Below are 25,000 nucleotides of genomic sequence, written 5' to 3' on the forward strand. Positions count from 1 at the left end.
AATTTTCACCAATTTATCACATTTAGATAGGGTTGAGATTTGGAGAACCGAGCGGTACAATTCTTCCGTTAGTTTGCTCAGTGCTAATAAATAGAACATTTCCGAATTACCTTTGCATTGGCCTCTTTTTCAAAATGAGGCCTGGTCCTCAACCATTCTCGTGAAAACGAGTTTAATTTGCATGTGAGGGAAACTTTATCATCATGTGAAAGGACGAGCATCAGGCCTCGCTTTACAAAAGAGGCTAGAAACGCCACTGTAAAGGTGATTCGGAAATGGGCTATTATACCTGGTTATGATATATATATGGGTTATCAACCATGCAAGCGTGAGGTTAAGATGGCTGGATATTAACCGAGTTCTTTTTTCGCATTTTTATGGACCGAGACGAAGTTGAGGTCCATAAAAATGCGAAAAAAGAACGAGGCCAATATCCGGCCATCTTGAACGAACAAGCTCGGTTAATAAAGGGTTTAGTATATTGCAAAAAGATTTCGTTTTAATAAGAATTAGGAATGACTTGTTTCACCCTTCGAGAGCCTGGAAAGAAAGCTGTCCGTGTTTGTAGCACAACAAATTCAAGGGAGTCGTTTCTGTTTTCTTTGTATTTACTATCTTCTGCCACTTTTTGGGTTTCCATCGCCGAAATTGTCCAAGAGTTACGAACATAGTTCTAATTCAATTTTTTTCATGCGCAGGATCAATGCGGACAATCCCGAGCGGGCAAGATAGGCCCATCTCGCCCGCTCGGGTAGCCAATCAGAACACAGGATTCGCTTCCTCTTGCCCACGGGCGCTGCGAGCGATGTGATAAATTTGCTTATTTGTCTGGAAAGTTAGACCTCAGGCCCACGTTGAATACTTGAGTTAAGTTTAACTTCAAAATGTCGAGGAACACGAATGAATACGGGAATGTTTTATTATTATTTACGATCATTGAGTTCAACCATACAGATGATACGAATAACTACAGACCAACATCTCAAGCGTTAGCCGTTCGTCAGAGCGAATGGAGGAATTGTGGGTTGTGCGTGGGGTTACATGCAGAAAGTGAAGCTACGCTACTGGTGGGAGCATGGCGACGAGAAAAACACGAATAAATTAGTAGACTGAAAAGCGTTCGTTGATACCTATGGGATTAAGAGTGCCAATTTGGAAGATAAACTTTTGTTCGAGAGTTTTGCGGCTTTCCGAGCTGGGTTTATTCTCGGTGTAAAAACCTGACGAGGTTTTCTTTGTTTCATGAGGTATTTTTTTGCTGTACGCTATTGTTTATAATGTTTTGTTGTCTTTGTTTTAAGTCACTCGTGAGCTTCACAGGTTTTTACACCGAGGATGAGCTTAGAATGATTAGGTAGATTAAAGTATCTAGCGACTGGTTTTGATGCGTCCGTGTCATTCCTTTCTACGTCGCGAAGGTGTTCTCGGAATCGGTCACCTATTCGTCTTTCTGCTTCGCCGATGTATAACTTTTTGCAATAAGTGCAAGTTATGCAATAGATAACGTTGGCTGAGGTACACGTGAAGTGATCAGTGATCTTAATGGATCATTTGGGTCCCGATATTTTTTCAGAGTTGTGAATGAAAGGACAAATTTTGCATCGTGCGCGAGGGTAGTTAAAAGTGCCGGGTTGGTCATTAGTTTGTAATGAGCTTCTGACCAAAAAATTGCCTATGTTTTTGTCGCGTTTGAATGAAATAAGTGGAGGTTGCGAAAAGATAGTGCCAGTCTCTGGATTGTTTTGAAGTAATTTAAAGTTTTTAAGAATAATGGATTTACTGAATGGATTTAACTGAATGGTTGTGAGGGTGAAATGTGAGGGTAAATTTTTCTGTATGGCAATCTGCGGTCTTTCCTTACATTGAGGCCGCTCGGGAAGCCGCAAGACTCTCGAACAAAAGTTTATCTTCCAAATCGGCACTCTTAATCCCACAGGTATCAACGTACGCTTTTCATTCTACTAATTTATTCGTGTTTTTCTCGTCACCATGCTCCCACCAATAGCGTAGCTTCACGTTCTGCATATAAACCCACAATTCCTCCATTCGCTCTGACGAAGGGCTAGCGCTCGAAACGTAAGCTTTTAAACCCTTTACGGTGGTCAATTTACAATTTCAACTTAGTTGATATTACCAAATTACCTTGTTACCCCAACCGACGCAGCACAACAGTTTCTTTAGAAACTTACCCCCTTTATACGGACCGATATCGCTTCTGAGTGTTCCTAGAATGACCATGGAATCTTGTGTATCCGACACAGTCGTTCGACATGTTTTCCAAAATAACCTGGTCACAGATAAACAGTGGGCCTACTGTGAGGGGCACTCTACTGAACTATTGCTGGTACATCTCTCGGAAATCTGGAGAACAACAATCGATGCCGACAAAGTAAAAAAAGCTTTTGACTGTGTATCTCACGCCGTGCCACTGCATAAATTGAATTCTCAATTCGGAGTTCAAGGGTCCCTACTATCATGGCTGACTGACTATCTAGCCGACAGAAGTCAATTTTCGGTAGTAAATGGCCACCACTCAACTGTGCTAAACGTTACCTGCGGAATTACTCAAGGGTTAGTACTGGGCCCCACGTTGTTCGCTTTGTACACTTATGACCTTCCAAGTGTTGTCACCTCTGGCTCTATCTTTATTTATGCGGATGACACCACCGTTTATTGCATTGGCGACACTGTCGATAACACTTTCACTTCTTTAAATAGAGCTTTATCTGAACTGAACAGCTGCATGGTGACTAGAGAACTCTTTAACCCCTCACTTGGCGAAGTGCGAAGCGATACTTTTGATGAGAAAACCTCACATCGGACCACTAACTTCTGTGACTATGAGAGAGCAACGGATCGGGTGGGTAAAACATACTCGTCTTTAGGGCATTACTTTCGATGACATGCTTTCCTGGGTACACCATCTCACAGATGTAAAAAAGAACTTTGTTAGCAAACTGAACCTCACCGCTTGAAAAGGAGTTCGTTTTTGAGCCGAAACGCCCTATTGGACCTATACTTTAAGATCATGATAATACTCCCATCCGTTTTATATGCACTGGTCGTTTGGGGCGGCTGTCCAAATACAGACCTTCTACAATCTTTGAAAATACTTCACAAATGGGCAGCCAGAATGATATATAACTTACCTCGCAATATGCCCACTGACGAAGTACACCGACACTCGAATTGGAACACCTCAACCTTTTATTATAAACTTCGATTAATTAAACTATTTCATAGCGTGTTTATAGGGGAAGCACCTGCGGCTCTTTCATACTTGAAAAATAAACCTTGTACTGCGAACAACTTCAGAAGGAGTGATAACATAGTCGTCCCGCGTTTTAACTCGCAGTTTCTTAAAAACTCTATTAGCTATAGAGGTGCTATCCTTTGGAACGCTGTCTCGTCTCATTTTACGGGCCAGTTTACTGATTTTTATCGCAAAGTGAAGAAGGACTTTTATTTTAAGGAACTTGATTTTAGCGCACAGTCGATCCAGTCGCTGCCCCGGCACTACCGAGATTCTAAATGCTTTTAAATATTTTATGCCTTAATTACTGTAGCCAATTTATTCAGATGTAAATACGTGGACTCATACATACATACATACACACACACACATACATACATACATACATACATACATACATACATACATACATACATACATACGTTTATTACAACTCCCAAGCTGGGTTTTTCAGTTACAAAGCCTACATTAAATTATTGTAATATTATAGTAACATTTATTTAGTAACATCATATATATATATATATATATATATATATATATATATATATAAGTAAATCTAAAGCTAATACAACATAAATACAAAAGGCCAGTTCACGTTAAAAACACTAGTGAACTAATACAAAAATTACACAGGAAGAGAAGATAGAAACGAATCATCTTTGCGCAACATTTCCATTAAGGAGCGCATTCAGTAGGCGGAACTTAAAGGCGTTTACGTTCTTGGCTGCTTTTAAGTCCTTTGGGAGGTTATTCCACAATTTGCATCCACGATACGTGAATGCACGTTGCCCAGAGGACAAGCGGCATCGTGGAATGTGGAGCAGATTACATGATCTTGTTACCCTACTGTGAATACGAGATCGTGGGACCAACGTGTTAGCCAGATATTCAGGAACTAAATTATTTACACGTTTAAATATCATTACAGCATCGTTGAAATAAAGCCTCTCCTTAACAGTGAGCCAATTAAGAGATTTTATCTCTTGGGAGATGTGGTCGAATTTCTTATGACCTATTACAATACGGGCAGCGAAGTTTTGCACTAGCTGAAGCTTCTTTATATTTCTTTGACAAGTGTTGGCCCATACAGTTGAACAATAATACATTGTACTAAAAACAAAAGCGTTCATCAAAAGTAAGAGAGTTTTCCTGTCCAAAAGGTGTTTGATCCTGCTGATCTGTACTAGTTTGAAAATACAGTTAGAAGTAGTTTTAGCAATATGATCGTTGTATGTTAAGGACTGGTCGATGTAGACTCCAAGGTCCTTTGCTACAGGGACTGGTGTCATTTCCTTTCCCAAGAGTGAAATTGACGTTGGAGGCAATTTCCGCAGTAGTTGAGTAACACCAACTAGTAAGATTTTAGTTTTAGCTGTGTTTATTAGAAGGGAATTCTGACAGCACCATCGGCAGATTTCACTCAAGTCTTCGTTCAGATAGCCAAATACTCGAGCGATGTCAGCTGAGCGAAAGGATAGGTATAATTTACAGTCACCGACGTAGCACACAGACTTACAGTGGGTTGGAACGGACAAGAGATCATTTACATAGATGGTAAATAACACGGGCCCCAGGATAGAACCCTGAGGAACTCCGTATTTAAGAGGGAGCGGGTCTGAGATAGCATCCCCAATGCGCACTCTCTGGCTACGACCAGACAGGTAATTATGAAACCACTCCAAGCTCGAAGAGGCAACACCTATACTCTGTAACTTCTGAAGGAGAATATCATGTCTGATACTATCGAATGCCTTAGACATATCTAGTAGCACAACAACGGACACTTCACTCTTATCAATAGCCATGAGAAAATCACCTGTTACGTGTAAGAGAGCAGTTTCCGTCGAGTGACATTTTCGATTACCGCTCTGAGTTTTAGATAGCTTCTTGTTGGTGGTTATGTAGTCAAGGAACTGACGGTGAGCTAATCTCTCAGACACCCTAGATAGTATTGGCAGCAATGAGATGGGCCGGTGATTACAGGGATCTTCCGGGTTGTCAGACTTTAACACAGGAGTAACTTCAGCCATTTTCCATACTTTCGGGAAACAATTAGATCTAAATGAGTTGTTCATAATGCTTGTAATAATTGGTACTATGACTGGCAAACAGTCCTTGAGGACGCGGGTAGTAATCTTGTCACGACCTGGTGCTTTGTTGGAAGAGAAGCCCTTAATTACATCTTCAACATCCTTCTCCAGTACGGGGTGAAATCGAAATAAGTCATGGGCAATCATCAAGCGTTCGCAAGAGGGTTGGTATAGCGGGATTAATATGATAATTATGTACACAGGCAAGATCGTAAGCTTCCTGAGCTGCTGAACTTCCAACAGATGTAGAGTACATATGATGCACAATCCTCGCAGTAGATAGCGCTATTTAAGCAATAGCGAAAATCAGACCTGCAAAAAAAAAAAAAAAAAAAAAAAAATCAGGCCTGTACGGGATTCGAACCACTGACCTCTGCGATACTAGTGCAGCGCTCTACCAATGGAGCTAACAAGCCAACTGGGAGCAAGCCGTTAAGTTGATTCGTAATAAACCCGTGAAAGTGATTAATGAGATACAATGAAATATATGAAGTTCATATATTTTGTACTGCGGTATTAGATACATATGATGCACGATCCTCGCAGTAGATAGCGCTATTTAAGCAATAGCGAAAATCAGACCTGAAAAAAATCAGGCCAGTACGGGATTCGAACCACTGACCTCTGCGATACTAGTGCAGCGCTCTACCAATTGAGCTAACAAGCCAAATGGGAGCAGGCCGTTAAGTTGATTCGTAATAAACCCGTGAAAGTGATTAATGAGATACAGTGAAATATATGAAGTTCATATATGAAGTTCATATATGAAGTTCATATATGAAGTTCATATATGAAGTTCATGTATGAAGTTCATATATGAAGTTCATATATGTAAGATGTAAAGTATTCATTGAATCTTTTAGCCAAAGAAACTGGGTTGTCAGGACTAGGACGGCTTTTGCACTTCTTTGGTAGGCAGTTGTTAATCATCTTCCATATTGCATTAGTGTTTCGTTTGTTTTGTAATAGCTGAGATCTCACATAAGCTTTTTCTGTAATTCGTAGTTCACGCTTGACTTCCTGTCTGAAGAAACGTTATGCGTTCCATTGAAGACGGTCATTTGATTTAATGGCCCTCCGATGCCATTTATCCCGGGTCTTCATTAGTTGGCGAATTTCAGCTGACCTAAATGGGTTTGGTCTTGACTTGATTTTTACTCGCTTTAAAGGAGCGTGATCATCTAAAATATCCGTAAATAACGCATTGAACGTCTCCACTTGGTTATCAAAATCGTCAAACATGGATATGATATGAAAAGGTACAAGTGACAGATCCTCACTGAATTGTTTTGCATTGTAATTAACGTAACTCCTGATGGTAACATAGGAGGGCTTGAGTCGAGGGGTTTTCAACGTTAATACTAGGTAAACAAGATGGTGATCGCTCACTGAGCAGGCAAGCACGTCGCTGAGACTGACAATATCCGTGTTGGTCGTCAAAATTACATCGATTTAATATTTCTCTTCTTTTGGAAACTTATTGAATATTTTTTCATTTTTACCATGGTAGTTGTGTTTTCTAAGTAAAGTTATCCCTATTTTAATATAGTCTCATACTGTAATTATTTTCACAGGACCCCACAAGCTTTGAGCGTGAAACCCTATCAACCTCGTTCCCAGGGCCTTTTCCCTTACCTGACAACTAAGGGAAAAGGCCCTGGGAACGAGGTTGGAAACCCTATCGTATTTAAATAAAGGATATGATGAGATGTAAACTTCTGTAACAGAACCACTTAAACATTCCCACTTAGCCCCGAGCTTGCTTTCCTGAGTGATGTGAGCTGAAGACTTTGTAATTCAATTCAGAACACGCCTTACGCCTTTAAGCTTTTATCTTGCACATTTTTCCTTTATCTTAATTGCTTTCGTTGATTTTCATCGTTCCGATCTTAAAAGCTTAAAAGCCACATCAGCCTTTTACATTTAGCTGTCGCCATTTAAGCTACAGTGTATGACTGAATAACTAACATAAATGGATTGATTGACGAAGAATACCTAGACAGGGTAATGGGCTCCTGACGTAGATTAATGTCGACTCCGGCAAGACGTGTAGAACTCATTTGTGAGAGCTGTACGCTAAACAGAAAATTGCCAGTGTCGGCAAAGAAATACCAAGAAATGCAAGGAAATATGACTATGAACACAACAGTGAACGAAGTGCAGCCAGTAATATTTCCAAGCTGCATCAATCTTTCGGGGGAAAGGATCAGAAAAACTTTTGCCTATTGCTTGTTACTTATTATTTCGCTAGTGGGAAACACCCTTATCGGGATAATTGTTTACAGGACAAGAACATTGAGAAAACCCATCAACTTTTTCATTGTAAACATGGCCATTTCCAATCTGATTTACTCGCTTTTCTTTTTCACGTCAAAAATAATACAGCTACATCTGGGCTCCGGTACCTGGTTAACAAGAGGTCGCCTTGGCGAGGCCTTGCGTAAGATGATTACTTTCTTGGCGGATGTCTCTACAGGTGTGTCAATTGAGAGCCTGGTTATGGTGGCAGTGGATCGATTTAGGGCTGTAATAATTCCCCTCAGTTCGCCACTCATCAGTAAAAAGTTGTCCTACTTCTTAAGTCTCGCAACTTGGATCGTCGCCATGGCTGTCTTCTCGCCATTTCTCCTCGCCTAAACGGTTGTTGAGTATTCGGGAGGGGAAAAATGTCAGGGGCAGCTGTGGAATAAAGTGTTCGGAGAATTCGCTCCTTTTAAATATTACATCCACAGCGCTTTTATTTTAGTGTATTATATTCCTTTATTGTCGATCGCCATACTTTACCACGTCATTCTTCTAAAACTGAAGTCACGAAAAACGCCTGGCGAACAATCAGAAAACTCAAGGAAAAACCGAGCTACACAAGAGCGAAATGTTCTTAAGATGTCGATAGCTATCGTATTTACGTTTGCGATATGCTGGCTTCCTTTCTCTTCAAGCGAATTAGGATACCGTTTTTCCACGGACAAGAACCTTGTATCTTCTTGCGGGTATCACTTGTTTAGAGATATTTCACTTTTTCTGGCTGTCTCATACTGTGCTATAAACCCTTGTATTTGTTTATTTTCAGTGGAAATTATCGTAAAGGGTTTAAGAATCTTCTCAGTAGCTCATTTGTTGGTGCCAGGGCTACTCCAGTCTAACCTGCCCAGTAACAGCCCATTGAATACCAGGAAAGAAAGATATCCATGAGATAGAAGTTATCAGAAATAAATAAATATTAAGGGTCATTAAGGACATTTAGTAGTCAGGACGTAATGCTGAAGAAGACATCGATTGAAAAAGGAGTGAAATTGTCAGTTCTAATTTCACGAACGATGGATACAGTTACCATCTCTTATGGCGGCACACCTCAACCTCAGCAAAACATATGAGAGCAGCGTTACGTTACGTTACGTTACATACGTTACAGCAGCGTTACGTTCCAAATGTAAACATAAATAATTTGCCATCGGATTTTCCGTTCTCAGACCACGTAAAGCCGGGTGATGTTTGAAATGATTTAATTTTATCAATCCATATTTTCGACTTCGTGTTCGTTCAGAGCCTGGTCCCGAGCGCAATGGATTGCTCTGGGGTTATTTGTGGTTTTCTCTCTCCAATCCACCATCATCGGCTTCGTACAGGCCTTTATAGATTATGCTAGCATAATTTTTGGCAAATTTGAGCAAACTAACATAATTTCTGCCAAGTAGCAATGCTAGCATAATTCGTATATTTCAATAATCGGATCATTTTTGATGCTACAATTTGATCATTGTTCATTTCTACTCCCAAGCACTTGGTGACGTCATTCGATGTTTTAAGTTTTAATTCAATTAGTAGCATTTGTAATTCACTGTGAATCACTGAGCGGCGTCTGGAACGGTCCGAGCCCGGGTTAACATGAACCACATGTTTATTTGAATTTCATTGTGGATTTGTTGCGTTTCTTTCTTGTAGACCAACGGCTTCTAATTCAAAAATGTATTTTTTGGACTTACTTGCAGTTTTTTCAGAGAGCATAATTTGAAAAAAAGGGACATAATTTGAAAAAAATAGCATAATTTCGCCAAAAAAAAGCAATGCTACAAGCTAGCATAATATGCTACTTTTACTAGCATAGTCTATAAAGGCCTAGCTTCGTATCGTGGCTTATGTATCGATCATGGGTCACGTAACCTTTTCTTTAGGGTGTTACACGGTATGCTGTTATAATTGCTTCATTAGTGGTAGGCTATATATTCGAGTTGTTGTCATTCATATAGAGTCCTAAAGTGTGACGTCACGTTGCCATGACAGCATTTTTTTCTGGTCTAAACAGTTTAAACTCATACTTCAAACATGGCGTCTTATCGATATGCTCACTCGTTTCTTTCTTTTCTGGAGAGCGGAAATCGCTTGATCGCGGAGAAAACCACTTCAAATCCGACCATGTCCAAAGCTTTATTTATTCCAGGGGAGTCATCAAAGGTGAAGTCCAAGCAAGCATGAAAAATAAGGACTACAAAGTCACAGTAAGTTGCCAATTTGGGATCACAACACGTATGTTCAATTCGAAGAACTCCCAACCCCGATTTCACCTCTAATTTAACGTTTATATTGCGGAATATATATTGCAACTTACGTGTCTGTTTCGAATTATCTTTTTATCAGATTTATCTCGATGAAAACCTTGAAATAAAAAACACAGAATGCGAGTGTCCTCGCGGCGAGTTCAAGTGCAGTCACGCGGCAGCCATATTTATTTATGGCATCCATAACCTTAGCAGGACGGACCTGGAATGCCAATGGAAACGAAAGCGAAAGGCAGAAAGCGTACAGTCTGCAAGCCAGATGTTTCCAGCGCCACCGAAGAAGAAGGATTACAGCCCTTTGGCGCGCGATCCTAGCCGAGAAGATCGGATGTGGCTGTACAGCGAACTAAAGCGCTATGGACCTGCTGGATCTTGAGTCCCGAACCACAACCTGCTACCCCTCTCCCGATCAAGACGATTGAGGATATCATTTACTCAGAGGGTTTCCTTCTGGCATCTACGAAGGAAAAACAATTAGAGTACTTGATTGAGAATGCCAAAGTAGAGGAGAGAACCATAAATGTTGTGAGCACCCTCACGGCTGGCCAGCGAAACAGCCGTGCATGGCACCAAGCTCGTAGAGGCCGCCTGACTGCCAGTAATTTTGGCTCCGTCCTCCAGGCAAAAAGAGTTACACCGTCTCTTATCAAGCGACTACTTGGGGAATACAACTTGAGTGGAGTTAAAGCAATTGCATGGGGACAGGACAATGAGACTGAGGCCCTGAAATCCTTCACCAACATCACAAACTTTACACCTGTACAGACCGGCCTTTGGCTACACGAGTCGGGAGTTCTGGGTGCTTCCCCTGATGGACTTGTGGGAGACGACTCGGTGATTGAGTGTAAGTGCCCCTACACACATCGAAATGCGACAATCAAGGAAGCTTGTGGGCACAAAGACTTTTACTTGGAGGAGAAGGAAGGGAATTATACGCTGTCTACCACACATGTTTACTGGCATCAGTGTCAAGGCCAGATGTTCCTGACAAAGCGCAAATTCTGCTACTTTGTTGTATGGACCACAAAGGATAGTGTAGTTATCAAGATTGAACGAGATGAATCTTGGGAGCACAATATTACTATCTTGAGTGATTTTTACTTTCATCAACTATTCCCAAAGATTACCGAGGGAGAACTTTGAAAAGTGGTGCACAGATGCTGGACATAATCAGAGTGGGGGGGGGGGGGGGGGGGAGTGGGAGCTAATGTAAATAGGCAATAGCTAATGTTAAAAGGTATTTTTTTAAATTTCATACATTAATTTCTTAATATAACATTACATATTCTACACTCAGATAGAGACACAAGATAAAGAACCCACATTTTTCCATTTAGCATAGTAACTTAATAATAAATTACATTCTTCCTGAAAGCAAGCTTAAACAATTTTTTTTTGCAACCAATGGCTACTGGTAGCTGGTAACACTTATCCTGGTTACTCAACAGGGCCCAGGTGCATAAAACTTATGCCACACTTAAGTAGGCGTGCATAGTAATGCAAAGGGAAGGGGAGGGAGCCAAAACAAAATCCATGCAGACACAGGTTATTTTTTCTGACTACCTCTCACCATCCCTTAAGCTAATTTAAGTGTGGCTTTAGTTTTATACACCTGGACTCAGGCTCCCAGCTTCAGACACAAAAGTAAAACCTTTAAGCCAGCACGACTTTCACACTTGGAACTACTGGACGAAAGAATTCCATACTGGTCACATGCCCCTGACCTGGATTTAGTTGAAATGACAATTTAAGAATGTCACTGGATTTCATTATAATCTATTTTCACAGAACACATAGTAGTTTGTATTAATGAACATAAAGGAGATGAATATCAGAAAAATGTAAAACTGACCACATCATATTTTTGACCAAAGCTATGTCAATACCATTTGATCTGTTACAGTAGGGCTTCTAGTAATACAAAAATATTAAAAACTCATTGTACTATAATTTAGTTGAAAAAAAGTTCTATTCAGTCAAATTCAAAGTCTTCGCAGCCATCCTTGATCAATGGATACTGCAAATTAACAAGAGCTGAGCACAGTTGGCATAGCTTGTCAGCATGGCACCTCAAAAATGCTGGGATGAAGCCAAGGATGCGAAAACTCTTAAGTCTTGCATTTGCACGCTCTACGTGGATGCGACATCGAGCTATTGATTTTGTCGCCCTTGCCTCACTCTCTGTAAACTTTCCATTGTTGAGAAATGGTGGTATGTTCACTGAAACACCTCTTGGAACTACATCGCTGATGAGAAAACCTTTGTCTGCCAGAACAAGATCACCAGCACTCAAATGTTTACAAAACCCAGACTCTTTAACCATGACCTTGTCACTGACTGAGCCAGGAAAAAGATCACTAACATAGGTTACAACTCCATTTGGGGCAACCCCTATAATGACTTTGAAAGAGTTCATTCCCCTGTAGCTGGAATATGTAGCATTCTGCTGGGACATGAGCTTAGGTGCAGCAATTTCAATGTCTACAATCAATCACAATGCGGCAACTACTGTACTCAGTGAAAGAGGATGGCAAACACATCTTGTTCTTTTCTCTAGATGGCATGGTTGTCATGATGTCTTTGAACAGGAGAGAATGCAGAACATGGACAAAACTTAGTACTATGTTAGCAACAGTTGCAACACTGCATGAAAACAACTGGGCTAAATGTAGATTGGTATAATTTTGTTTCAGTTTCATCAGAGTGATAAATATCTGGTCCTCAAGTGTGATCGCCTCAACCTTCCATCCAGCATAATAGTTTATTTCACCCTTGAATCTTGAAACATATCCCACAACAATATCAAAAACATCCTTAGTGGGTAGACCTGTCTCCATCCGTATCACCTCAGGGCTCAAGCTCTTAGCAGAGTAGTGTGCACTATAGTAACTTGACATTTCCTTGTGTTTAGCAAGTTCTGTTGAAGTCATGTCAAGCTCTATTGACAGCAGAGCTTCTTTGGAACTTGTCTTTTCCTCTTGTGAGCATTCAGTGGAACATGGTTCAGAGTTCTCTTTAATCTCTTCAAGCACAGATGCTACAGTTGGTAATTTCGTGGGCTCGGCAGACACTTTCCGTTTTTTCTTGGGGGTAGGTGTACTGGGAGGTGTTGGTCCTGTACCTGGCAGCAAGTCCAGACTATCAAACAGCTTGTGCCTGTTTCTGTCACTGATGGTTGGCATATTTTCTTTTCGCCCATCTTTAAAGTGTCAACTGCAAAGTCGCGAATGTTTGCTGGGCTTTCTATCTCCTCTCCTATAACAGAAAAAGACAGAAGCAGTTACTATACTTGCGCTTAAAAAACCCAAAGTTTAGTTGGTCACATGCTTAACCTTGTAGTCTAAGACGTGAATGCGAAGCGAGTATTTCTCTGAGCTTGTTACTTAGTACTAGTTAGTGTAACAGCTTTGATACTCACAACTATCATATAGTTTTTTAGTAACTAAATAATCTTAGATCAAGACTGAAGACAAGGAAAGGCAAAGCCGCGAGAAAACAAATAAGACAAGAAAGAGAAACAGCTAATCGTGAATCAGTTTGAGATAAAAAAAAAACAGCTATTTCTAATCGATGGTACAGCATCGAAATATATATTTTTCGAAAAATACTCACCTTACAAATGATATCCACTTATCATAGAGTGTTTTATGTTTTTTCTGGTCTGGAAACGAAAAGAATCGGCAGCAGTGGCTTTCAGATGTGTGATTGCAATCTGGATGAAAACACTGGCCCATCGCAAACTTCGTCTCCGTGGCGTTTTGACTCGAATTATTGCTCACCAGGTGCTTTTGTCCGCTTATTATACCCTTCAATAGTAAGGCCAAAGGTTATCTTGATTCTCTTTATCTTATTTCTATTATTGGAGGATAAAATGCGCTATTATAGCTCTTGAAGTGCTCGAGGTCAACGACAATGTGTCACTCTAGGGACGCCATATTGGTTTGTTTAGACCACAGAATTCCGGTGCTATGGAAACGTGACGTAAGCACTTTAGGACTCTATTAGGGACTTTAAGCAGTCAGGACGGCAACGCCACGGAAGACGTCGATTAAAAAATGAGTTTCTACTTTTAGTTAGAATTTCGAAAATGGCTGCATGTGTTTACCGTCTCATGGGGCGCCAGACCTCAAACTCAACATAACGCATAAAAGTAGCGTTGAGTTCCAAATGTAAATTAAAATAATTTGCTGCCGCGGTTTCGCTTCGCAGACTACGCAAATTTGGGTGATTTCACGTTGTTGTTTTGAAAGGACGGCTAAGAAATGTAGTTTTAAAATGCACGTGCTGGGCTATTGTTCTGCCAATTAGATCTATTGTCTTTCCACGTTCTCGTTGCCGTAGCCGTCGTGGTTTGCTTAACACGGACCTTAAGCAACCACGACGGCGACGGCAACGAGGACGTGGAAAAAGAAGAGATCTAATTGGCAGAACAATAGCTCAGCACGTGCGTTTTGAAACTTTGTACATTTCTTAGCCGTCCTATGCAAATCAACAACGTGAAATCGCCAAAATTTGTGTCGTCTGCGAACCGAAACCGCGACGGCAAATTATGTTAATTTTCATTTGGAACTCAACGCTACTTTTATTCGTCATGCTGAAGTTGAGTTGTGGCGCCATATGAAACAGTAAGCTCCTGCAACCATGTTTGAAATTCTAACTAAGAGTAGAAATTCATTTTTTAATCGGAGTCTTCCTTGGCGCTGCCGTCCTGACTGCTTAAGGTCCCTAATTCATTCACGTCTTACGACCATCCCTGACTTGGGGTTATCAGTTTTTCTTAGACGTAGTTTTTGCATGCTCGGGCTGCTGTATGAAAGGTTTAGATTGTTTTGTAGGGTGGTTTTCCTTGATGCATTTTTTACATTTTCCAGTTTTTATTCTGTTGATGTACCATTCTTATTCATTTTGTTAATGAAGGCATAATAAAGAGGGTCGCATATGGCTCGTGTTGACACGCCCCAGTTGTGGTTGCTTATTGAATGATAAATGTTTTATATTCATTTGAGCAGGGTAGCGAATTAGAAATAATACTTCATACCGTGTATATGAAACTTTTAACGACTTTGACTTGCGAAAGCGGCCACAGAATTGTAATGACAATCATTAAAGTATTGATGGCAGTTTAGAATCTAAGTAGACTTCCCCGTTGAAAAACGACACAACCTCGTAGATTTCCACTTAGATCTTTCTAAGAAATGATGCAGAAAACAACAGTTTAGAAGTGGACCCCAAATCTTACATAAAATCTGATCTAAATGTGAAAGCCAGCAAACATACAACCTGCAACGGTGGGTAATTTTGTTTGCACCAATAGCTTGATCCAGCTCACTTTTACGATCAAAAGCTAAGAATCACTCAGGTTTGCCCACTCTTCATTGTCATTATGTGACGACAATCCCAAACATATCATTACAGACATCACAGCGTAAAAGGTGTCATGAGTCGCGGCCATAGCCAGGAGCGAAGAAGAAGCGGGGGTGAAGGGCGGGTTCGCTTTAGGATTCGTTGGACCGACCTCATATCAAGCGCAAGAGGCGCGCGTATGTGAAAGACATTTCAGCGGGTTCTAAGCTACATTTAAAATCTAACTCTGGATAAAAGTATGACGGGTCTTAGTTCAACAATCTGTCCATCCCGTTTCTTCTTGCTTCGTTCTGTTTCATCGTCTGTATTGTTCTATTATCTCAACCTGACAAGAGCATATACCTCTGAGACAGTTAAGATTGGGCCACAGGAATGCTAACTACCGTTACGGGGACAAAAGAGAAACGCGCCTCAGGTCCGCAATTGAATTCTGGTCAAGGGTAGCCCTTTGAACCCCAATTATCCCAGATCCCTTGATTGTACATGCCATACCACATTTGTGGGGGCCGTGGTAGCCCGGCGGTTATTCTTGGTGCTGCGCTCTGGATCTGAAGCCTAACGGGGTTACGGTGTTAGGTTTAAACGGAGGAACAATTTGGACAGGGACCCGACATGAAAGGAGTCCAGACCCCAAATTTTAGCTAGTGTTGATTACAGTCGAATCTCAGTGCACTAACGGCCACTTTTTTTGTTACTGGCGGGCCGTCCATACATTCATTTAAACCTCTCCACAAGGGCCACTTTCTTCTCCCGTCAGGGTGGCCGTTGTGGAGACGTTCAAATTTATGTGTACCCACCTGTGTTCATTCAGCTCATACGCGTCGTCTATGGCCCCAAAGCATGAAAAGACTTGGGTCCGTACCACTTTCTTCATTCTTGACGGGCCCTCACCCGAATTTCCTGTTGTGTGAACGGCAGGACACTCAAATCTCACGGACAAATGAGTACCGGTCACTTGTCACTTGCCAGGAAAAGTGACGAAGAACGAACAGCGTAATCACTCCATTGTTCAACAAAGCATTATCTTTAGTAACTTTATTCAGGAAACAAACCGAAACTTCTTGGTACTTAATATATAGTTAATATCTTTGCAAATACTGTTTTAATACACTCCCATTTCAAAGAAAATAAAAGCTGCTTAACTTGTTCTTAATGGCCCGTCAGCGGGGACCGAAATATCGCGCTGTTCGGCTCGTCTGGACCAAATAAGGAATAGGATCTCACATCGGTGTCTGAGTTAAGTTTACCATCCTCTTTTAAGTGAGATAGCAGATCTAAACCGGAAAAACTGGAATACGTGTTGAATCGGTTATCCGGCTTCTCCATGACCTTGGTAGGTGGCGAACTTGATTTCGTTTCGAAGGGCGCTAAGCTTTTCTCAGGGTTTTGATTCATAAATTGATTCTTTTTAAACGACTGACTGTTGTACACGGGATTATGTAGCTGGTTGAATGGCGGCTCTGGCTTAACTTTTACGCAAACAATATCATTATTTAAACGAGTCTTTTTCAAGTCCGGCTTAGATTCGGGTTTCCCAGGATTCCACTTGGGCTCGACGTATTCCGGTACTTTCCATACTGACGGGGGTGGAGTAGAGGGTTCGCCTTCGCTCCCTTCGGATTGCGAACGCTGTCTCGAGAGGGGCTGCGCATGTGTAGCCAATACTGGTGATGTAGTTACTTTGAGAGGCGATTTAGGAATAGTTGAAGATTCAAGTTTTCTTGTTGGCTTTACAGTGCTAAATCTCGTCTTTCCAGAATCTACTCTTTGGAGAGGTGCATGCGTGTTCTGAGTACGAAAAAATGGAAAAACCTAAAACAGCCTTTCCGTATAGCGTGGTTTATCAACACCAAACAAGAATCTACGTAAGTGTCCCCATGCCACCTCACTGTTTGTTTGTTCCCTAACCTAATGGTAGCGGAAAGGTTCTGGTTTAATTTGTGTATCACCCGCGTCACGGTGTAGAGTTTTGTTCTTGTTTTACTGTCAGAGCCTCTCTACACCCTGGAGTATTAACAACTGCCAGCACACAGTCAGGGAAAACTGACGAAACGTCACAAGCCTCTTTGAACAAGATTTCAACACTACATTACATTTGCAAAAACTCCTCAGGTCCTATTACAAAGAGCATTGACTAACCTTATCTCCTTGCTTGAGATTCTCTTTCATCTCTCTTAGTCTTTGCTCTTTATAAATTTTCAGTTTTTGTTCCTCTTTCTGGTGAAAAACACGAGTCACAAAGCTTTTGGTTTTAAGAAGCTCACAGAGTTGACAGTTTAAATAATAAAAGTAATAAAAGTAATAATAATAATAATAATAATAACAATAATAGTACTAAACATACTGAAAATTTTATATCAGTGTTCTATAAATGTTACATTCCCTTCAATAATGATTTAACTAAAGAGGCTTAAAATTTTGTTAAAAAATCTGATAATTCTGTGGGAAATTCAGACTGAAAATATTTTGATATTAAGGATTAAGCCCTCTTTGAAACATTGTGCACTTCTATTCCAGAATTAATGCATTGTTGACCAACTAACTGAATGTAATTTTGTTCACAATCTGTTGAGGACCAAGGGCAGCAATACTGTCTCAAACGACATGACGAATTGTTGTGAAAATCTGCAAGTCCCTGCCACCAACTTTTGCACCTGTGACAAATTGCAAAAATTTACAGTGATTTGACTACGTTGTTCATGACTGCTGAGCCACATGTTTTAGTGCACACAGAGAGGATAATGTCTGTAGTAACCAATACTTGGTGTAACAACTTGTCTTACATGTTAGTGATCCCACATTAAAACACCAGGGCCCAGTTGTTCAAAGACCGATTAGCGCTAACCCAGAGTTAAATTTTAATCTAGGTTTCTACATTTCTCTGTTCAAAAGCTGTTTTAAGATGATTTTTCCAATACTCCTTTTTTGAGCATTCAATCACCAAATTGTAATCAATTGGAATTAAAGAGAATTTAATTTTAAAGCTTTCAGATCTGCAATTAAATTTCACGGTAACCCTGGGTTATCTTAACCCGCCTTTGAACAACCCAGCCCAGCAGATGTTTAAGTCAATAACGTATAACACTAACAACACATAGGGGTAAATGGAATAAAAAAAGACCATGAGTATTTCCTCCAAACAAATCCCACATTGTAAAAGCTGTGATATGCACAGAGATTTACCCACACAACAGAGACATCAGAAGAAGTTGGCGAGAAAAAAACACACTTCCTTCAACCACTCTATTTTCACCGCAAGGAAAATAAATGCTCATGCACAGAGATGTACTCAGATGTGATCATTATCAATCATTAAAAAAATCTTACCTCCTTTTCTTCCCTTTCATGTTCCTTTCTCTTTAATCGTTCTTCCTTTTTCTTGACCTTCTTCTCTTTCTTTTCCTCTAGTTTCCGTTCCTACGGACATATACATATTTATATTCTCAGTCACAAATTCCAGGAATTATATAAAACTCTTATGCACAAGACCCACAGTAATTATCATTACTCTCAGCACAGTAGGCAGGGATTTCATTAGAAGCTGACAACCGCTGAATTCCAGCAGCTACTCTCCAAAACAGAACTGGCTACTATGGCCATTCCACTTCCCGGTTTTTGCATGTTTTTGGAAAACCATTCAATACATTATAAAGATTTAGATTTATTTAGCTTCGCCAACCGGCAGGGGCACTGCAACAGCTTGCGCCGACTACTGTGGGCCCAATAAACCCACTCATCCCACCCCAGTGGATGACATCCATCACACAGTAATCTCGTGTGTGGGAAATTAATATCTCCTACCAAAGGCAGTCATCAATAAAGGTGTTTTTTGTTTATATCTTACCTCCTTTTTGGTTGTTGGGTGAATTTTGTAACAAGTTCTAACAATTCAATCGACTACATGATTGGTTCACTGTAAGCCATGTTGAATGGACAGAGGAGAAAGACTGGTAACAAATCTGCCTCGACTACTGCTGAACTATCTTCTGCTTACTTATGCCCTAATGTATGCCTGCTTCAGAAATTAATGAAGTCCTTGAATAGGCTGTAGATTTCCTGTACTATTACATGTACTTTGTATATTTGGCAAAAACCCTTTGATATCTTAGAGTAACAGTTATAGCAACTTACAACACCAACCTGCATCTCTCATTAAGGTCACAAGAATAAAGAAAATGATCACAACCATGTAACAAGTTCTCAATTGTTAAACAAATTCTCCTTGAGAGCACCCTAAGAAATGGGTGGAAAACTGTATGCAGAATATGTGTACTGATGTTAAGGTGTGAAGGTTAAATGACCACAAAGCAAACAGGTAAATATTCTCCACTTTTGCCAAGAGTGTGGTGAATAATTGTTTTAGTACTATACAGTACCACTAAAAAGTAAAGGCTGATAGTTTCTAGAGAAACTGTTTGGGGCTGCGTCGGTGGGGGTAACAGAACAATTTGAATATATCAACAAAGTTGAAATGGTAAATTGGCCACTGTAACCATTACAAAAGCTGACACTTCGAGTGTTAGCCCTTCGTCAGAGCCCTTCGGCATTAGTCCTTTGCTCCGACAAAGGGCTAACGCTCGAAACGTCAGTTTTTATAATCGTAACAGTAGCCAATTTACCATTTCAACTTTGTTGAAATATTCAAATTATTCCACTAAAAAGTAAGTTGACAGTCCTTTGAAACTCCATCCTCAATTCTCATTAACTTTGAGGAACAAGACTGGATTCAAGTCAAGTCTTGAGACACTTGAAATGAGTTTGAGCATCTTGAAATGAGGAAAGAAAAGATTTTTTTCACAGAAATAAAAATAGTTCATTACTGTATATAACAACAAGAGAAATGGTTGGAAATTAAACTTTATAAGTGAATAGTACTTGCTAATCACTCTCAATCTAGCCAATAAAAGTGCACAAAAGCACTGTACACAAACATGGCACAGTTTGTACTACTGGTAAATATAGGGGTGCCTCTGTGACCATGATTGTAAAAGAAATGGTAAGAGATATTCCATAAAATAAATTTTACAATTAATGTGATAAAGAGGGTAAGAGCTAGTTTCTTTGGGTCATTTTTAAGATTTAATGGGTGATGAATCATCTGCAATCTAACAAATTAACAGTGGTTTAGCATGGTCTGTACTCTTATCAACAAAAATATTCACCAGCACAGTGGTCTCAACATTGCAGACTCACAAGACTGCACATTTGACCACTCTGATGACAAATATCTTTGTCACTAAGAGCACACAGCACACTAAACCACTGTTGATTTGCTTTTTACTACAATTTAAACATGAAATAAGACAATAATCAAAATGTTGTAAACTCAAAAGGCTGGGCATGTTTGACTGAAATAAAACAATTTTCTCTGTGCCTGACCATTGCCTAACACACAGACATGAGCAGCATTGTCTGTACTCTTATTGACAACAGCAAACTGGCCAATCAGAATGAGACATTACTGCCAATTGTGGAAAAAATCCTTTCACAAAAATGGTTAGCTCAATGGATAGAGTGCTGGACTGTTGTGCGGGAGGTCAAGGGTTTGAGCCCTAGCTGGACTAACACTCATGGTCTTAAAATAATTGAGAAGAATATGCTACCTTTCTATAACATCAAGAAATGGTCAGATATTTTAGTCTTCTCGGACAATGACGAATAAATGGAGGTCCCATCTCCGGCAGGGTTAGGGGCAGGAGATGTTAATTTCCCACGCACGAGATTACTGTGTGATGGATGTCCTCCCCTGGGGTGGGATGGGTGGGTAACAGGACCCCTGTTGATACCAGTGTTTACTACACTAAAGGGGCTATCCTGTATAAATATAGATGTCTACTCTACCCTACAAATTGCAAGCATATGGAATGAGTTCAAACTAGAATTTGAAGGAAAACTAAACAAAACAAAAAACAATTAACTTTCAACCAGGGTAGAGTACATAAGGCAAGAATATAAACAAACTAATTTTCAAAAAGGCTCCTCAACTACTGTACACATACTAAAAACCAACAATTTAATAAATTTTTAAAAACTTTTTCAAATGCAAATTGCAACATTTCTACAATTTTTTGGATCAAGACCCCACACCTACACCATGCATGTATATTTATCCTGGATGCTTCTGGAGACCATTAACCCTTCAACTCCCAAGATCTGATTTTAAATTCTCCCCTCTACCTGCCACACATTTCCTTGCAAATTGGTTACAAAAATTTAGTGTTCAATCAAGGTAATAAATTCTACCTGATTACCTGTTTGCTGGATCATGTATAAACATTGTAGGGATAAGTTACAGGTTAATCTCTTCTGGGAGTCAATGGGTAAATGGTCTTAAATTTCTACATGTATTCTACAATGTTAATTAGGGCCCGATCGTTCAAAGGGCTGATAATGCTATTCAACCAATAAATTGCTATCCAACAGGTGAGTATCAAAAAAATGTACAGCGCCATTCACCAGATGGAATTTTATCCAGTGGATAACCTTGTCCATCCTTTGTAAATCCCGGGCCACTTCTGTACTACTAGTCTAAATTATCAACTTGACTTTATTTGAGAGTGCACTTTACCATATAAAGAACCCACCTTATGATTGATTGCCAAGCAACTAAGTCAACCTTGAGTGATATTGACACACCCTATCTGCATGTCGATTTTAGAGCAAAACTTAGCTTTACGAACTTACCTTCCTAAAGCTACTACCAATTCTTACCTACACAAATACTGGGTGTATTTATATCATACATTGTACCTCAAAATTCTAATCCTAACTGAATAACTGCAAAGTGTGTATCTTGCTAATACGCATTTTTAAATAAATGTATTCATAATAACCAGACAATTTTAAACATCCAAGCAGCAACTTTTTAAATATAATGTCTATTCAAATTGAACAACACGAGCAAGGTAATTCAATCTTTCTTGACACATATTTTATTCTTAGATAAATAGCAAATGTCTATGTATTTGTACTGAACGAGTATCTGGTGAATAAAGCAAATTTTAGTAGAGCTTAAAATCAAATAGTCCGCTATATTACGTGCAAATACCTTAAAGGCAGTCAACCGAAAAAAGAACAACAGACATTATTTATACCACTAAATATTCCGTGGAAAAATTATCATGTAAAATACCGCGATAAAAATGGAACTTTCGCTCACCAATTCAAGTTGTTTGGCCAAATCAAGTTTAAACTGGTCTTCCGGTTTCTTTTTTCGATTATCTGAGGACTTTGAAGTAATCTGCTGAAAGAAGACAAACTATAAATAACAAAGCACCTGAAACACTTTGGTTGGACAAAGACCTAAGGTAGAATATTAATTTGAAGGTTTTATATTACAGCTGTCAAAGACGGAGAGAATTTTAATCTACCTAAGCATATGGCCATGTAGAGAACGTTTACGAGAATGAGGCAAGAAAAAAAAGAAATGAAGGACGCGGCGACATTCAACCATTGACTTGGAAAATATAGCCATTTCGTTAGGCACGAAAATTTCAGTTAAAAAGCATTTGTTTTGGTTGCTCGACTATCGAAGCAAAAAGTGGACCCATATTCTTTTATTTAATCAAACGCTCAGTTGCACGCTAGTTGTTTGTAGGAAAGGGTCTAATATACTGTCATAATGGTCAAATCGATACAAGAAAGAGTAAAATACCGACAAAGAAACATGGTAAAAGAACTGCGAGAATGTTCGATTTTAATTCCTGTTTCTGAAATAGTGAAGTATGGAAATTTAAGTAAGACTACTTGATGACATGAAGATATTACGATTCTGAGCGGAAAAGGCCGTATAATCTGTATATCCTGACCAACGGAAGGAGACAGACGACCTTTTCATTCAGACGAATCGACTTTACTTAATTGAATGATTATTGCAACGTACGTATTGGTAGCAACTTAGCAGCTACATGGAAATGGCCTTATGTTACGAAGTAAACTGCATCTTACAGCATATATTTAATCAACCCCGGAGCCGCAATTGTACTGTGAGTTGGACGTTTATATTTCCATACCTGCGTCTGTTGTGTAGCTGGTTTTCTCTTTTTGATATGGGGTAGTTGTTCACGTTCTCGGTCTTTTAATTTACGACTGTTTCGCCTGTCCACCTCTTTCGTATTGACCTAAACCAACGACAGAAAACGATCGCAATAAAATTCGAGAAGCATTTGAAAGAACTCCTTTGAGGAAGGAAAATAGAATAAAATAAATCAAGAGCTGAAAGGATTAATCCGGATGATCACTTTAGCGACAGCGTTTAAACAGCCTACCTGAGTCGAATTTTCTGACTTGCTCGCACGCTTGGTGAGATGAGTTGCTGTTAGGCTGATGACGATGGCAGAGAAGATAACGCTCTCGACAGACTGACAGAAAAAAAATAAAGCATATTTTAGAAAACAGGGAGACTCGCTTGTGATTAATGAAAGCAAAGGCAAAACAATAATCAACGTTTTAGATTCAAGTTGCGAGGAAGGAATGGTCGAGAGTGTGATTGAACATAATCGCCTGTTCCCGTACTTTACCTGTGTGATCAGTGGAACGACTACACATCCGACTACAGACCCGAACACGCAGAAGACCGAGTACTGATCGAAGAACCCTCTTCCAACCGCCATGTTGGCGTTTCAACGCTGTGAATGATTCAGATCAAGTGGTCAGATAAACAGTAAACAACGCGTACGTATTTAAAATTCGTCGATGTGATCAAAAGAACGGCCGATCAGTAATGAAAACATTCGTCTGTACACGTTCGTAACTCACAGAGTCCGCAATTGCCCGCAAATGGGTCTAAAAGATGTAATGTAGTAAATAAATGAATTAACAGGGAATTCAACAAGACGAGAACTGGACTTACTCCAAAAAATATCCAAACCAAACCAACTTCCGTAGGTTCTATCTTTATCAAAACCGAAACATGAAAAATGAAGCCTTTGTGAGCGCATACATTAGTCTTTGTGACGTCACATCAGGTGACGGAGGCAGTTGGCGCGCGCAAAAATGTATTACGAATAAATTTGCGTTGGTCGCTAGGCAACCAATGTCGATTTGGCGTGGAGAGCAAGTAAAGAATTAGTTGGCTGTTTTTTTTTTTTCAATCAGTAATACAGACAAACCCTTCTTTGCATGAGAGGGAAAACATAATAATAATAAAAAAACAAAAAGCAAAAAACAAAAAACCAAAGAACAAAGAAAACTTACAGCTCTGTTTTGACAGTTTCCCAGAAAGATAGAATGATCCATTTACCTTATCTAGGTTTGCAGAGACACCAAACCTCTTAACACCAGAAATCTTGTAATAATTTTCAGCATATTTGGTGCACAGAATCTTAACCTCCCCAAAAGAATCTCTTGGACCGCTCTCATAAGTCGAGGCAATTTGAAATACTGGTTTCAGAGACTGCTATGACTTTTATATTGGCCACAAATAAAGCAAAGCCTTTTAGGTTTTAAAAACCTGAGCACTTGATGGCTGTCAAAAGGCGACTTCCCATCGGCCATTATGGCTGACCTTGTCAAAGCACTGATTCTATCAAGTGTGATTATTTTCACATATTGGCGTCGGACGGATGCGATTATCATTGTAAGCTTAAATAAATCTTATTTATCTAAGAAGTAAGAAGTAAGCCAGCTTTTCATATTATGTTAGCAATAAATTGCTGATGAGTGATGGATTATAACCATAAATTTATTATTCGAGATCGGTGTTTTTTCCTTTATTCAGAAACTTACCCCTCTAT

The 25,000-nt window shown here is 39.8% G+C and overlaps 2 protein-coding genes and 1 pseudogene across 4 annotated transcripts; 1 reads left to right on the forward strand and 2 right to left on the reverse strand.

Moving 5' to 3' along the window:
• Window positions 1-7,337: 7,337 nt before the first annotated feature.
• On the forward strand, window positions 7,338-11,753 carry LOC148718977 (QRFP-like peptide receptor; annotated as a pseudogene). The gene is made up of 2 exons (XR_015994214.1): window positions 7,338-9,842; window positions 9,982-11,753. The product of XR_015994214.1 is annotated as a QRFP-like peptide receptor (transcript).
• On the reverse strand, window positions 11,209-13,816 carry LOC148718978 (uncharacterized). The gene is made up of 2 exons (XM_088741704.1): window positions 13,515-13,816; window positions 11,209-13,157 (listed from the first exon to the last, which is right to left on the reverse strand). Exon 2 carries the CDS (start codon window positions 13,082-13,084, stop codon window positions 12,377-12,379), a length of 708 nt encoding a protein of 235 aa, XP_088597830.1. The 5' UTR covers window positions 13,085-13,157; window positions 13,515-13,816; the 3' UTR covers window positions 11,209-12,376.
• A 2,470-nt stretch (window positions 13,817-16,286) lies between these two features.
• LOC111331241 (uncharacterized) lies at window positions 16,287-24,245 on the reverse strand. Of its 2 annotated transcripts, none has more exons than XM_022936307.2 (8): window positions 24,118-24,245; window positions 23,786-23,893; window positions 23,534-23,626; window positions 23,279-23,386; window positions 22,426-22,506; window positions 18,594-18,683; window positions 17,406-17,483; window positions 16,287-17,054 (listed from the first exon to the last, which is right to left on the reverse strand). In XM_022936307.2, the coding sequence occupies exons 2-8, from the start codon at window positions 23,876-23,878 to the stop codon at window positions 16,416-16,418; spliced, it is 1,182 nt and encodes a 393-aa protein (XP_022792042.2). In that variant the 5' UTR covers window positions 23,879-23,893; window positions 24,118-24,245; the 3' UTR covers window positions 16,287-16,415. The 2 variants fall into 2 exon arrangements, with proteins under 2 accessions (XP_022792042.2, XP_022792041.2); XM_022936306.2 differs by having other exon boundaries at window positions 22,426-22,509.
• Window positions 24,246-25,000: the final 755 nt, after the last annotated feature.

Source organism: Stylophora pistillata, chromosome 12, assembly GCF_964205215.1.
Source record: "Stylophora pistillata chromosome 12, jaStyPist1.2, whole genome shotgun sequence".
Lineage (NCBI taxonomy): Eukaryota > Metazoa > Cnidaria > Anthozoa > Scleractinia > Pocilloporidae > Stylophora > Stylophora pistillata.

What these genes read in the sequence shown, in the direction of transcription:
- LOC111331241 (XM_022936306.2), bottom strand. Translation starts at nt 23,878, where the DNA reads ATGGCGGTTGGAAGAGGGTTCTTCGATCAGTACTCGGTCTTCTGCGTG. An exon ending in AGTCAGAAAATTCGACTCAG is followed by an intron (nt 23,387 to 23,533) that starts GTAGGCTGTTTA and finishes TCGTTGGTTTAG; the next exon opens with GTCAATACGAAAGAGGTGGA. An exon ending in CAGCTACACAACAGACGCAG is followed by an intron (nt 22,510 to 23,278) that starts GTATGGAAATAT and finishes GTCTTCTTTCAG; the next exon opens with CAGATTACTTCAAAGTCCTC.
- LOC148718978 (XM_088741704.1), bottom strand. Translation starts at nt 13,084, where the DNA reads ATGCCAACCATCAGTGACAGAAACAGGCACAAGCTGTTTGATAGTCTG.